The 15,140-nt window shown below is 40.4% G+C and overlaps 1 protein-coding gene and 1 long non-coding RNA gene across 10 annotated transcripts in view; one reads left to right on the top strand and one right to left on the bottom strand.

The window, feature by feature from the left end:
• The window catches only part of kcc (solute carrier family 12 member kcc), a 275,901-nt gene that overhangs the window by 224,028 nt on the left and 36,733 nt on the right, over positions 1 to 15,140 (bottom strand). For all 5 annotated transcript variants that reach the window (XM_033472197.2, XM_033472195.2, XM_033472194.2 and 2 more), the window contains exon 2: positions 7,681 to 7,743. In XM_033472197.2, coding sequence (XP_033328088.1) covers positions 7,681 to 7,743 — 63 coding nt within the window. The remainder of the gene's footprint in view (positions 1 to 7,680; positions 7,744 to 15,140) is intronic.
• LOC117221331 (uncharacterized) lies at positions 7,319 to 10,466 on the top strand. Of its 5 annotated transcripts, none has more exons than XR_013035333.1 (4): positions 7,319 to 7,877; positions 8,134 to 8,914; positions 9,278 to 9,496; positions 9,564 to 10,466. It is a non-coding gene; the product is annotated as an uncharacterized LOC117221331 (long non-coding RNA). The 5 variants fall into 5 exon arrangements; XR_013035332.1 differs by lacking the exon at positions 7,319 to 7,877 and adding an exon at positions 7,887 to 8,074; XR_004490480.2 differs by lacking the exon at positions 7,319 to 7,877 and having other exon boundaries at positions 7,891 to 8,632; positions 8,714 to 8,914.

A 15,140-nucleotide genomic window follows, 5' to 3' on the forward strand; every position in this document is an offset into this window, starting at 1 on the left:
GCTGCGGCTCGATGAGAAATCATTTCATTTCACCGATTTGTATCGTGGCAACAGTTTATACGGGGGTGGTCTGGTAAAAATCGGAGGAAATAGTTTTGTACATTGTTGAATGAATAAAATGTGTCGATTGAATGTTAGAAAGTGCAATAATTGCTCACGCGATTAAAATGTAATTCTAATGGTAACAATTGATTATTAAATGGTAACAATAAATAATTAGGTTGCGAGGTGAAAGTGTAATAATTATTTCTATAACTAAAATATAATTCTAATAATTCTAATAATAATAATAATAAATTAATTAATTATAACTGAAGTATAATTCTAATAGTTCTAATAATAATAATAATAAATTAATTAGTTATAACGAAAATATAATTCTAATAATTCTAATAATAATAATAATAATAAATAAATTAATTATAACTAAAATATAATTCTAATAATTCTAATAATAACAATAATTAATTAATTAATTATTATACATTATTTTATAATGTGTAATACACAATATTATATATTTTATAATTACATAATATTATATATTTGTACAATTTGTGCACAGCTAATCCCCGTATGCGGCTCGTTAATGAACTCCTTGCGGGCTGACCTTTGCGTAACATTTCTTCTCCTTCTCTTTCCTCGGTAGAATGTCGGCCGCCGCGCCGTTGCATAATCGAAAAAAGGTCTGCGCGTAGAATAAACAATATCGCGAACCCTGGTAAACGCGAGAAGAAGAGCATAACGGATTTTCTCCTCCTCCTCCACCCCCACCCACTACCCTCAGGCTCCCCATTGTAAAATGTAAACAACGGGATAACCACGAAGCTGCGGGATAAAGTATAATATTCTAGTGATTATAATAATGATAACGGAGACGATGAAAATTTCTAGCAATTAGTTTATTAAGTGTGGATGTTATTCTTGTTTTCTGTAAAATTGCAATCGAATTCTAATCTCTTGTCGCGAATTTTTCAACATTCGAGAAAATTTAAGCGCACAATAAACAGCAATTTTCTTTAATTAAATTATTAATAATAGTAAATTATTAATACATTATTATTAGAATATTTTCTTCAATTAAATTAATAGAATCGAAAAATTTCTAATCGCAGCAACGGTGAAGACAATGGCATGTCAAGGGGTTAAATTGTAACTATCCATTTTTTTTTTGCCATAAATGCATAGATTCCACAGTCTAATTATTATTATTGTTATATATTATATTATTATCATTATATTATATTATACTATATATTGCATTATATATTATATTATATTTATATTATAATATATTATACTATATTGCATTATATTATATTATAATATATTATACTATATTGCATTATATTATATTATATTTATATTATTATCATTATTTACTGTAAAATGCAATTAATATATGAATGTAAGGGGAATGCAGAAAAATTTCAACCGAAATTTCGTGATGAATTTTCGAAACGGCGTCCGACGAGATTCACCCTTATTTCGTGGCCGTTTTACTAGAGCTTTCTAGAGGGCGTGGGTTCGCGCAGTCCTCAATCAGCCGTGTGTCCCCTTCGAAACCGTTTAATCGAGCTGACCGTCGTCGCTTCGATCGACCCGGCCCGACACACACGAAATTAATAATGCGGTCGCGAACAAAGGAATTCGGGAAGCGATGTTATTTGACGATTATGACCGAAGCTGCGCGATTAACGCCGATATACGGTCGAAACGTTATCCGGAAACCGATCTCTCGACACCTCGCCGACCGCTTTGCCACGATAATTCGAAACCCGAGTTTCTGTTTCGCCGAGGCGCCGCTGTTACCGCCCAGCGATCGGATGGATCGTTTTTCGTACGTTTAGGATAGACGCACAAATTTCGTCGCTGTTAGGCCGCTTTTCGCTTCGCTAGAGATTTCGTCAACCCTTTGATAATAACAATATTACTAATATATTCATAATATTGTATATGATATTATTAATATGTATTGTTAATATTAATGCTGCTTATATAATAATTAATATAATAATATATATTATTAATGTATAAATAATATTATATATATAATATTATTAATATAGAAATAATATTATATATATAATACTATTAATATAGAAATATATATACAAATATATATATATATACAGAGAGCCGAGGTATCAAAATATATTATATGCATATTATATATTATACAATAATATAATATTATATGTATAATAATATGATTTTATTTTATGATAATAATATATTAATATATTAATATTATGATAATATTGTATGATATATATATATATATAAAAAATACTAATTATATATAATAATATCATTAATATATAAATCTATATACAAATATATATTGAAAATGCCAGGGAATCAAAATATATTATATCCATATTGTATATTATATAATGTAATATATAATATGTGTATAATATGATTTTATCTTATGATAATAATATATTAATATATTAACATTGTAATAATATTGTATGATATATATATAAAATATTAATATTATACGTAATAATATTATTAATATATAAATATATATAGAAAATGCCAGGGAATCAAAATATATTATATACATATTATATATTATAAAATATAATATAATATTATATGCATATTAATATGATTTTATTATATAATAATGATATATTGATATATTAATATTATATATAGATATACATATATATTCGTGGGGCCTCGGACCTCGAATAAATCAAGGGGTAGCAACCCCGTCCGCAGGATTTCCCACCCGCCGCCACAGACAATAGAAACGTAATTCATATTAATGCCGGCGACTCTTCCCCGTGAATCATCGCTCCGTTCAAAAATAGCAAACTCCAGCTGGCGAGAGCATAACTCAAGCAACTTCTCGGTTTCTTTCGCGGGGAAACAGATCTCATGGACCCGGTGGCGGGCCGCTGAAATCGACTGAAAGCGCAGCCGGATAAAAAGATTACGGCGATGGACTGTTACGCTCTGCGGCGGCCATTAACCGTGTACTTTTTCTTGACCGTTGCAACAAAGGATTTCGACCGCGGCGCGAGGAGAGCTTACGGAATTTTATCGGGGATGAAAGGTAGCTCGATCAAGACCGAGTCTCGGAAAATTACCGAATTAATGGGTCGGATGCCTGCAGACTGTTTCGAACCGCGTGCACCTTAAATCGTATACAGGGTGCGAAAAAGAAACCCGGCGATTTTTGACACGAAAGCACAGATTGATGTGTCCAGATATTTATTTTCAAGGAATCTGGAGGGTTCCTGAGGTCGTTTCGAGCAACTTTTTCCTTTGCAAAAATTGTCTACGCCGCTTCGTTTACGAGTTATCGACGAAAAACGGTGCACCAATGAGAGGCGAGCGCTTGCCGAGTGGCGGCTGGCGCGCGGCGACCGAGCCAACGAGCGCGCGGAGTCCAGTTCCGCTCATTGGCTCGGCCGCTGCGCGCCGGCCGCCTCTCGGCGCGCTCGCCTATCATTGGCGCACTGTTTTTCGTTGATAACACGCGAACGACGCCTCGGAGAAAATTTTTGTAAAGGAGGAAGTTGCTCGAAATAACCTCAGGAACCCCTGTTTCCCGATTTCGAGTAACTTTTCGGACATCCTGTACAACAATTCCAAGCGATGACTACTGTACTCGTCAGACACAAAGCAAGTGTCACTGTTAAAATACATTGCATTAAAAAGACAGTTTTAATTTATAAAATCAACAATTTCGTTACTAATATTTACTTATTCATTGACGAGTATACTCGTCGCGGCAGAAAATACTGCCGCTTCTCCGTGACACGTATACTCGTCAAGCACAGCTAACCGATTAAAATAATCCCCAACAGAAGGGTAGAAACACGAAAGGATTGGCAACGGGATCCAAGTTCCGGCTGGCGGGGGGGTCGCGCCTGACCCGAATCGGCGATTGTTGCTCGGCCGCGAGCGATAAATTCACGGGTGTTGTATATGGGGCGCCGCGCGTCGCGTCGACCGGGTTCACCAGTGGGATAGGGAGGGGGAGGGGGCGCGCGCGGGTATGTCTCCTCGACCCAGTTCCCGGCGCGGCGCGATGCGGCCGCAGTTTCTACGCACCCGATACGAGCATTTCGCATCCGGGGTGGCGTGTCGAGTGCCTAAATCGCGGCTCCGGTTCCGCCGCTCTCGCCGCCTCATCCACGGCTCTCGGGCACCCGGCGCTCTCTCAGCTCCCCCGTCCTCATCCTCGTGCCAACCCCGCGGTAACGAGTTACACTCGCCCCCCCCCCCTCTCCCATCCCTATCTGAATCGGAAATGCGGTTCTTTCGTAACGATCCACACGCCGCTCGATCCCCGATGACGTCTTTAACGATCTCCTGGCAAACACCGGAACGCTTCATCGCGTTATCCTCTCTCTCTTGCTCTCTCTCTCCCTCTCTCTCTCTCTCTCTCTCTCTGTGCTCTCTAGCTTTCTCTCTCTGCTCCCTAGCTCACTCTCTCTCTCGCTCTCTCTCGCAATCTCTCTGTGCCCACTAGCTCTCTCTCTCTCTCTCTCTCTCTCTCTCTCGCAATCTCTCTCTCTTCTCTCTCTCTCTCTCTCTCTGCTCCCTAGCGCTCTCTCTTTTCTCTCTCTCTCACTCCCTCTCTCTCTCTCTGCTCCCTACCTCTCTCTTTCTCTCTCTCTCTCTCCCTCTCTCTCGGCCGTTCGCTTTTTCAGCTTTGACACGCGCTGTACGCGGTGAAACGATTATTTATTAACGGAGTCTCCGCAACGGCTAATCGCTGCGATCTCTTCTCTCTCTCTCTCTCTCTCTCTCTCTCTCTCTCTCTCTCTCTCTCTCTCTCTCTCCCTCTCTCTCGGCCGTTCGTTTTTTCAGTTTTCGTTTCGATCCGACCGAGAACGGTATTTTTAATCGCGGTCATTAAGTCGCGCCGATTTTTTCTCGTAGAGATCGAAAAAGCGTATAATACAATGATCACAATAATAATAATAATCAATAATAATAATAATCATAATCAATATATATGTATATAACCTTGTATATAACCTAATAATATGTATATAATCTTGACATAACCTTGACATAACCTTGACATAACCTTGAGATAACCTTTAAAATATCACTGTTACGTAGTAAAAAAAAATCCGGAAAGTACTCGCTTCGTGATTTGTTCAATACTTCGAACGCGGCTCGAGTCCGTCCCCCGACCATCTGTCAAAGCCTCGTGCTGCGGGCTCTCGAACTTCGCGCCGTCACCTCTCATTGGTCAGTGTTTTTCGTTAATAACTCGTAAACAAAGCGGCAGATCGCATTTTCGCAAAGGAAAAAGTTACTTCAAATGACCTCAGCTACCCCTCATTTTCGGCTGTTAAAATAATTGTGGAACACCCTGTATATATGATATAATATACATATAATATGTATAATATGTCTATAATATATATATGATATAATATACATATAATATGTATAATATGTCTATAATATATATATGATATAATATACATACAATATATATAATATGTCTATATAATACATATGTGATATAATATACATACAATATATATATAATATGTCTATATAATACATATGTGATATAATATACATACAATATATATATATAATATGTCTATAATATATAATATACAATATTTATAATATAATATATAACATAATGCATAACATCATACAGTACACAATAAAAAATATCGCACTTGGAAACCAGCAACGAAATACCAAAATGCATTTCCTACAAGCCGGACCGTCGAATAAACAAAACGAACCTGAAACGAAATTACTAAATAACGCCAGAAATCGTTGGCTAGATGAGTAAGAGCGCCAATTAAAAATTTAAGGTGGCCATGAAACGTTGAAAGATCATCCTCCCCCCCTCCCTCCTCCAACAGCTTCGACCATGGAGACGGATTGAACGATAACGAATCCCACTGTTCCCTCATCGATCGGCCACTCTCTCGTTGCTCTTCAAGCAGCCGAAGAGGAGTTCCTTTTTAACTCGTCTCTCTACAATGAGGCGTGAAGAAAAGAGGGAGGTAGGGAGGAGCAGGGCGAGCGAGCGAGCGAGGGGCGTAAAGGGTGGCGGGGGGTGGGGAAAAAGTTTCGCGAGGGCTCGACGACGGAGCCGGAGAGATCTCTGTCGGGGGCCGGAATGGAAAAGTCGCGGCGGGAATCCTCGGTCGACGGCTACGTATATTTTTCTTGCCGGCTTCTTTTGTGGACAAAATAGCGGCGGGCGGAGGAGGGGGAGGCGGCTCTGAATTCCGCTTGAATGGAATAAAGAGCAGAATAACGGGCCGACACCTTCGGAATAAGCGCGACGTGTTTCTGCTCGTCGACGGCCAATTACCGATCAACTTTCCGCCATTTTGTTTGGACTCGAATTCTCACTCGTTATCGTCACATGTTATCTTCGAAATAATTGTATATGTGACATCGACGCGCGATAATCGATTTCCATAAAAAAAGCAGAGAAAAATCAGTTTCAAAAGATATCCCCATAAGGCATAACTTATTCACTATTATTATTATTATTCACTATAGCAGTCGATTATTATCGTGTGGTTTATTATTTATTATTATCTTTTATTATTATATTTTATTATTTATTATTATTTCATTTTGGACACGGCTGCATGGCTTCGAAGTTAGCCCGTCTCCGAATTATCCTAAATTTATATCATCGTTTACAATTCTTTTGTTCTTTGAAAATAAATCATTTTTCCAGAATCGAATGCACTGAAATTACTGTACTTACAGTACTGTCAGAGCACACTTTTTTATCTCTCACACTTTTTGGGGGTTGTGTCCAATCGATTCGAGCTCTGAATCTCTCGATATTCACAAGAAACTGTTAGCGGCGGCCATCTTGTGACGCCATGCTCGCGAGATTGACACTACGCTGGTCGAATATTGCATGCAGATATCTCCACGATAACTGCAAAACGAATACATATAATATATTCGTTTATATAACCGAAGCCCCCGTGTTTAGTCTTTTGGGAATCTAAATTGTCCACTTGTGAACTGCATACTTCGATATTAAAGCGTCGGTTTTAGCGGATGTAAACCTCTGCGAATTAATATACGTATATGGTTTTCTTCTATCTGTTGGGCCGTCACAGTGTGCGGCGACCCCGCAAACTTAAAGGTGAAAAATATACAAGGTGTCCCGAAAATGTCTCGCAATCCGAAAGTGGCGGGTTCCTCGGGTCATTCGAAGCAACTTTTTCCTTCACAAAAATGTTCTTCGAGGCACCGTTAACGAGTTATCAACGAAAAACATTGCGCCAATGAGAGGCGAGCTCGGCCGGCGCGAGGCGACCGAGCCAATGAGCGCGCAGCTGGGGATCGCGCGCTCGTTAGCTCGGCGAGCGCGGCTAGCGCGAGGCAGCCGAGTCAATGAGCGGAACTAGGCTTCGCGTTAACGGTGCCTCGGAGAACATTTTTGTAAAGGAAGAAGTTGCTTCGAATGATCCGAGGAACCCGCCGTTTCCGGATTGCGAGACATTTTTGCGACACCCTGTACAATAAATTCGTGACACATCCAGCACGAGATTTCGTGCCGCTGGAAAAACGGCAGCGCTGGCGAATCGGAACCGGCAACGAACCGGACCACGAAAAATTGCGCCGAGTGCTGGACGTATTTGCGTGCGGGGCGTTGAGATGCTCGAAGCAGAGAATAATTGCAAAGTGACTCACGCTCGCCCAAGGACCGGGGCACGAGATGCTGGTGCTCCAGTTGCGTCCCATTCACCGGCGGATCTGCAACGGAAAAACAGGACCGATTAATATTACCGTCGGGTAAACACTGATTTTTTCTAGCTTCTTTATGCAGCCCGAAATTGATTAACGGTTCAGCAGCGCGGCGAAGTGTGCTCCATCTACCAGCGTTTAGGGTAAGTGTAAGAAATATTATCGCGGTATCTCAACGAGAAGGGGAAAACTTTGACAGAGAAAATATAACCTTTCACGCCGCAACAAATTCACAGCTCGAACTATACCCGTTATTCTTGAACTCGAGTGTATTTTTTTATTTTCTCAAAATATCGCATCTCTGAAAGCGCGAATTTTATTTAAAAAAAAAAAAGGAAAGGTAACGTAAAGAAACCGTACGTGTGCACATATTATTGTGGTTATGTATATCTATTGCAGCGAGCCGAATACAGCGAACGTTCCGATCACTGTGTGTCAAGGTGACATAACCCATTTTCTTTTGAATGCAACAGCGCAGCTACAATTCCAAATTAGATTCCAATTAGAAAGCGCGCGGCTCGTCGAAAACTGCACCGTACAGGTTAAGGTACGTAGTTCGGTGAAGCACCGCAGAAATATACACACGCATAGTGAAAAAAACTAAGCGCCGAGTACTGTGTCAAGGTTATGTCAATACTGTGTTAGTAATATTAACATTCGATTTATTTATATGAAAGTAATGATTCGGTAATGATTAATAATAATAATTAATTAAACGGAACATAAAATAAGCCTCGTTTTGTGTACTACTAAAATTATTAACCGCGATCGCCGATCGAGCAACATTTAAGAATTCGATGAAATCCGGCTGATTTATTGAACGAATAATGTACAATAATAACGAGCATTCGTTCAACCATGCATTTTGTATATTCCAATCGGACTCGACGCACCGAATGTACGTATGTATATCGGCAAAATATGAATTTCTCTCTCGATCACTTTCCAAAGGAAATGTACATACATTTTTATGTTAAAGCTTCGCGGCCGGAGAATTTTCTCGGATCAGTTACCAACAACTGGAACGTATTTATTCGAGAGAGAGAGAGAGGTAGAGAGACACAGTTACTCGCTGAACTATTCGGACACCTTTCAGTAAGCTGAATGGAATTCTGTAATAATGTACATAATAATTGGGAAAATTACGAAATATATAAACAAGGTACACTGATATATTTAGGTACGTGAGTTCGTTCGAAGAGAATTTATTCGATGTATGCATTAGCCGGATTGAATTTCATTCCAAGAATTTATTCGAAATATCTCTCGAATAAAATTGTATTTTATATATAATAATATAAATATTTATATATATAATAATTATTATACTATTGTACTATATATAATAATTATATATATTATACTATTATACTATATATATAATAATTATATATTATACTATTATTATTATTATACTATATACTATATAAATTATATTTAATTAACTATTAATATTATATACAATCATATTATACGCATTTAATTTATATACAATATAATTTTATTACATTAATTTAATTCAATTTTTTATTCAATATAATAGGCCAAATCGAATATAACTGTCAGCAGTGTAATTATCGCTCCTCCTCCACGGCGATTTAAAGGAAAACGTAGCAATGATTTTCCGTGGACTAAGAAAGATCGTAGAAAATCGGCGGATCTACGGATACATGGATCGCGTTGAAGTATTCGATCGAAGAGAATCCAAGACCGAGATCGAGAGGACCAAGAGGACGCCGAAAGGCTGAGGAATCTCCGAACGGTACGTGCCGGTCGGGGGGTATCAGTGCTTGCTCGCACACGTTACACGTTGCATAATATATTTTCAGGAGAGTCGTTTAAGGCGGGGTGCACGTCCCCCGTCGTCGACAGGGTTTCATCGACCAATCGGTGCCGGGGTGGAGCTTAAGCTGGCCGACGCGTCGGTGTCAGCACCTCTTCTATTTCGCGAAGGCCTCCCTCTGTCTCACCTACATTCGCGCCCTCTTATCTCCTCTCTCATTTTCCCCGTCCGGCCACCCCCGCGTCCCACCCCCCTTCCCGCGACCGCTCCGCGTACTTGCACAAGGTTCGCAGGGCATTTCCAACGCTCTCGTCGACGATGCCACTGCCGCTGCCGATCAAAATCACCGATACGCGATTCTCTCTCTCTCGCTACTCCAGATTCTCTACTCTCGGCGCGATTCGCGCTGCTCGAGCGGCACGACGCGTTCGAAATGGGACTTCTCGAAGTAGCAAATACAATTCTCTGTACGAGCTGCAATACTTCGTCATTTCAGAGTTCAATGGGATAGGAAATCAGAAATGTTGGTGGGAAAAACACTGGTCAAACGAATTTATTTAAAATTATATTATGTACATTGTATGTTATTGTATATTATTATACATTATTATATATATTATTGTATATTAATATACTATGTATATTAGTATGTATAGTATGTATTAACATACTATATGTAATTATTTGTAATTTAATTTTATTATATTGTGTGTGTGTGTGTGTGTGCGGGCGCGCGCGCGCGAGATAACGTATAAAAATATTAATACGAAATTCGAAACCGCGTTATTTTGGAAATTATTAACCGCGTTATCGATGGAAATATTTGTTATTAATCCGATTAAAGCATTGATCTGATTTTCGATTCGTATCTGATAGATATTAACAGATATATTAATAGATATATTAACAAATATATTAACAGATATATTAATAAATATATCAACTGATATATTAACAGATATATTACTAGATCTACATATAACACTAATTAACATAAAATTTACAACACTAAAACAGTTACACCGTTTCGAAAGCTACTCAAGGACACTTTACCCCCATCCGTAAGTATTACTTAAATGCCTCGAAGAGTGTCTGAGCCGACTGGAAATTCATCTACCATTCATTGTTTTCGTAACAATACGTATCTTACGAGGCAGTAACGTATTTATTAAAGCAGTTTCACGGGATCGATCCGACCGATCGGAGAATTATATATTGACAGTGCTCGGTGCTCGCCGGTCGCAGTAAAACCGTCAAATTAAATAGATAAGAGTGGACGATATTATGCGGATATTTGAAATGCGAGGCGAGCACCGCCGAGCAATCAGTGGTGGGGGGTGTGCGGCGCAGCGCGGCGCGGCTTGTAAGCAGCTTTCTCCGTGAAACGAACGACGAGCGACTGACTCTCGTCTCGTCTCCCCTCCTCCTCTCCCTTCTCAACCGGTGCCCGGCATTGTCTCGAATTTCCACAGTGTTTATCGCCTCGGGCTGCTTTTTTTGTAGGCCGGCAAATTGTAAATAGAGTTTGCGTCGCGCGAATCGATCGACAGCCATTATCGTTATTGCTGTTATCGCGATCGCGCGCGCGACGCCTCCTATTATATATTATATTTACGGTCACGCCGGCGAACAAACTTTCTAATATACCGGAGTGCTGCTGCTCCCACGGCCGTGATAATATTTTCCCACTCGATACATTTGCTAAACGGAGAACCGCCGAGCGATGTTGCGCCGCTTTGCATAAGTTCCGGGCCGGCGCGCGTTGCAACTCTGTCCACAATTCGATTTTTCCCGACCGGTTGCCCGCCGGCTAACTCCATTAGTATCCTTTGTACAGGGTGTCCTATTTGTTGTAGGCGGTGCGCGATTCATTCGATTATCTGCCGAACCGTAGTACGCTTCGAAAAATTTGTCGGACGAAATTTAACCTGTTTCCTGTTAATGGTGGAGAATTATTTTGCTCGGTGCGCGTGCTTCCGAGATTTCAAGGTGACCTTGTTTCTCTTTTTATAAGACGATATTTATATTGTTATAACAGGGTGTCCCGAAAATGTCTTGCAATCTGAAAATGAGAGGTTCCCGAGGTGATTTGAAGCAACTTTTTCCTTTGCGAAAATTTTCTTCGAGGCTTCGTTTACGAGTTATCAACGAGAAACACTGGCCAATGAGAGGCGAGCTCGGTCCGGCGCGCGGCGGCCCAGCCAACAAGTGCACGGAGCCCGGTTCCGCTCATTGGCTCGGCTGGCGCGCGGCAAATGATCTCGCCTCTGATTGGTCACTGTTTTTCGTTGATAACTCGTTAACGAAGCCGCGGATTGCATTTCTGTTAAGGAAAAAGTTGCTTCAAATCATCTCAGGAATCCCCTACTTTCGGACTGCGAGACGTTTTTGGGACACCCTGTATATTTATAATTAATATTTATATATATTTTGTGTATTTTTTATTTTGTTTTATGTATATTTTTTGTATATAAACGGATCGTGCAGTTCGAGGTGAATTCATCGAGCTGTGACACTTTGGTGTTCGAAGATCGTTCAAGGTCATTTGCAGTCGTTCAAACATCTTCGTAAAACGCCTCGAAAGTTCCATCTTCGTTCGGTATGTCGTCGTTTCGTATTGCCAATGTAACGCGATCTCTCGCTAGAAAAAGGTAAAACGGCATTGAATGACCTTGACGTAACCTTCGAAGGCCAAAGCGTTTTGTCTCTGTCTTTATGGAAGATAAAAATATCGTATGCATCGATTATACCGGAGATAAGAACTATTGCAGACATTTATATTTTTTTCTTGAATTATTTTAACGGGACGTAAGCGATATAATCAAATGAAATAATTATATAACAAAGTAATATAATATAATAACGAAGCACGGTAAATTCTCCCCGATTTTCCATCAGCTTTTGAACAAAAGTGCACGATTTGGGAAGAGTCAACAATCGTCAATACTTTTTTCTTTCAAAAATATATACGCATTTCTGTAAATCCGAAATTAATAAACAAACTATATTATATATATATATATATATATTTCTTATAATATTTTATAATAATTATAATAAATTCGCCAATAAATTACTAGATAACGAAAGAACGTAACTTGTTATTATTTCTTAGTCTCCTCGTATCACTGTTTTGAATTTCACCGACTTCCGTCGCGAATGCAAAAACTGCGCAGTCCACCCCGACGACCGTTCCTTCCGATTCTTCCCCCTCCTCCTCTCCCGGCGGCGCTGCCGCGCCGCTCCATCTGCACGTGCCGGAGGCCCCGTAGAGGTCATCGTTGCGAAGTCGAGTCTCGTTCGAGTGACGCGAAGAAGCAAGAAGAAGAACTCCCGGAGACAGGTCGAACGGTGTCAGCTGCTCTGGTTTTATCACAAGTGCCGGCCCCGATGTCCAAGATTAGAAGGCGAGGCATCGGAGAAGGACAGAGCGAGCGAGAGAGGGATGATGTTCGAAGACCGACACGACAGGGGATGGACAGGCCGATCCGTCGCGGCAGCGGCAGCACACGCGCGAGAGCAATCAGGAGAGGACGACGACGCGAGACGCGAGACGAAGAGATGCACGCCGCCCGTCGATCCCTTTGATTTTCGGGATTAGAGAGAGATTTGTTTACCGATGGCCGGTTGACGACGCGGCTTCTCGCCAATTTCTGGCAATTTGCGACACTCGAACCTGCTCCGCGTGCTCTGTTAATCAGCCCTAACTGGCTTCTATGACCGTGTGTCTTCGCGCCTCGACGCGTCGCCAAGCTGTCAACAGTGCGACCGCCGCTGACGTCACGGCCCAGCGGTTCGAAGGAGTGGGGGTAGGGGGCAGCGCAGTCGACGCGACGCGACGCGATGCGACACGACCAAACGCAAATTCAAGAGCAGCACTGGCAATTCTGCTGCCCTCTATCTCATAACCTCTACCTCAACAGTGCTCGCGACCTGCCGATTCGACTGAATGCCGATTGAGCAAGAAATGATCAAGGTATTTGGTATAAATAAATCGATAAACTATGGAAAAGAATTTTATATTCTATCGTTTTTATCAAATCGGTTTGCTTCCGTGTGTATTCGAGTAAATTCTGATTCGAAGAAATTCTTATTCGAGTAAATTCTGATTCGAGTAAATTCTGATTCGAAGAAATTCTTATTCGAGGAAATTCTTCTTCGAATAAAATCTTATTGGATTATTTGGGTAAATTTTTATTCAATTGGTATTCGTTGATAAAATTTTAGTAAAATAGTATTCGCTAGTTTTCATTAAAAGGAAATCAGTGAACTCGGACAATTCTAGATTGCTAAGAATGTATTTTAACGTTTTTAGGTGGATCGATGTATTTTATTTGATCAGTAGTCAATTGTAAATTTTTGTACGAAATGAAAATTATCCGCATTTGTTGCAAGTGAGCATAATGCGACGACATTTTGAAGTTCTCTAACCTCTTGCACTCGAATATCCGCTATCGGAGGATATAACGAGACAGCTGATAATAACCTTTAATATAACCTCAATTTAATCAAATAATTTTTATTTGCACTAAATACAGTTTTCTCGTAATAATCGTTTATATTTTTCTGTTCGTTCTCGTTCCGTTTTTATCTCGGTCCTCGAATATTCGCGCTGAAAAACAACCTCGACATAACCTTAAAATTTACGAATCAATTACAGTTTCCACTGAAATTCCAATTTGAACGGCAAATTGTAATTTCAGCTTTCTCTAAAATTGCAATTTGATGTTCAAATTGCAATTACCTTTTACGAGTGTACTCGACGAAAAATATTGCCGTCTCTTCGCGGCGAGCGTGCCCGTTGAAAAAACAGCTAACCGGTTAATAATAAAAAAAACGAACAATTAAATGTTACCTGCTCCGCGAAGGGTCTTAGAGTCTCGGAATCTCGGAACCACGGGATCTCCAGAAAGCGTTTTATGGATCGTTCGTAGGCTTTAGAATTTCGGTGAATATCGTCGAACGCCGTGCTGCTAAAGTGCCTAATGCCCGGGGCGAACCGTGCATTCTCCCGAATCGTTGAAAGCTCCTGCGCTACCATGGTTGCCCGAAGATCGCGGTTCCGGAAACAATATTTCCAGATACACAGTAATTTCTCCCGGAAATGCCGAATTTCGGGATGCCGCGAATTTCCCTGCGCTAGTCCTACGCCTGTGTAATCTATTGCCAGGTTGATGCCGAGAGTTGAAAGACAACATAACAAACACAAAATGGTACAGTAATTTCTTCCGGAAATGCCGACTTTCGGAATGCCGCGAATTTCCCTGGGCTAGTCCTACGCCTGTGTAATTTATTGCCAGGTCGATGCCGAGGGACAAATGACGACATAACGAACACAAAATATTACAGTAATTTCTCCCTAATTCGCGATCAGATTGCGCACAAAAATGGACAATTTTGGGAAGAGGAGTTACGATTATTTTTATTTTTATTTTTTGTAGTTACCGATCGTCGACGATTAGAAAAACGAGGCGCGCGAGGGCTCGAACAATCGTATCTCGTCTTCCCAAATTGTCCATTTTCGTTTACAAGCCGAAGGACAATTAGGGAGAATTTACTGTACGTCCACCTGTGTTTTTGTTTATTTCTTGGATCAATTTCGACATTCGTCTCATCGGTTCGT

This window comes from Megalopta genalis, unplaced genomic scaffold (assembly GCF_051020955.1).
Source record: "Megalopta genalis isolate 19385.01 unplaced genomic scaffold, iyMegGena1_principal scaffold0037, whole genome shotgun sequence".
NCBI classification, from domain to species: domain Eukaryota; kingdom Metazoa; phylum Arthropoda; class Insecta; order Hymenoptera; family Halictidae; genus Megalopta; species Megalopta genalis.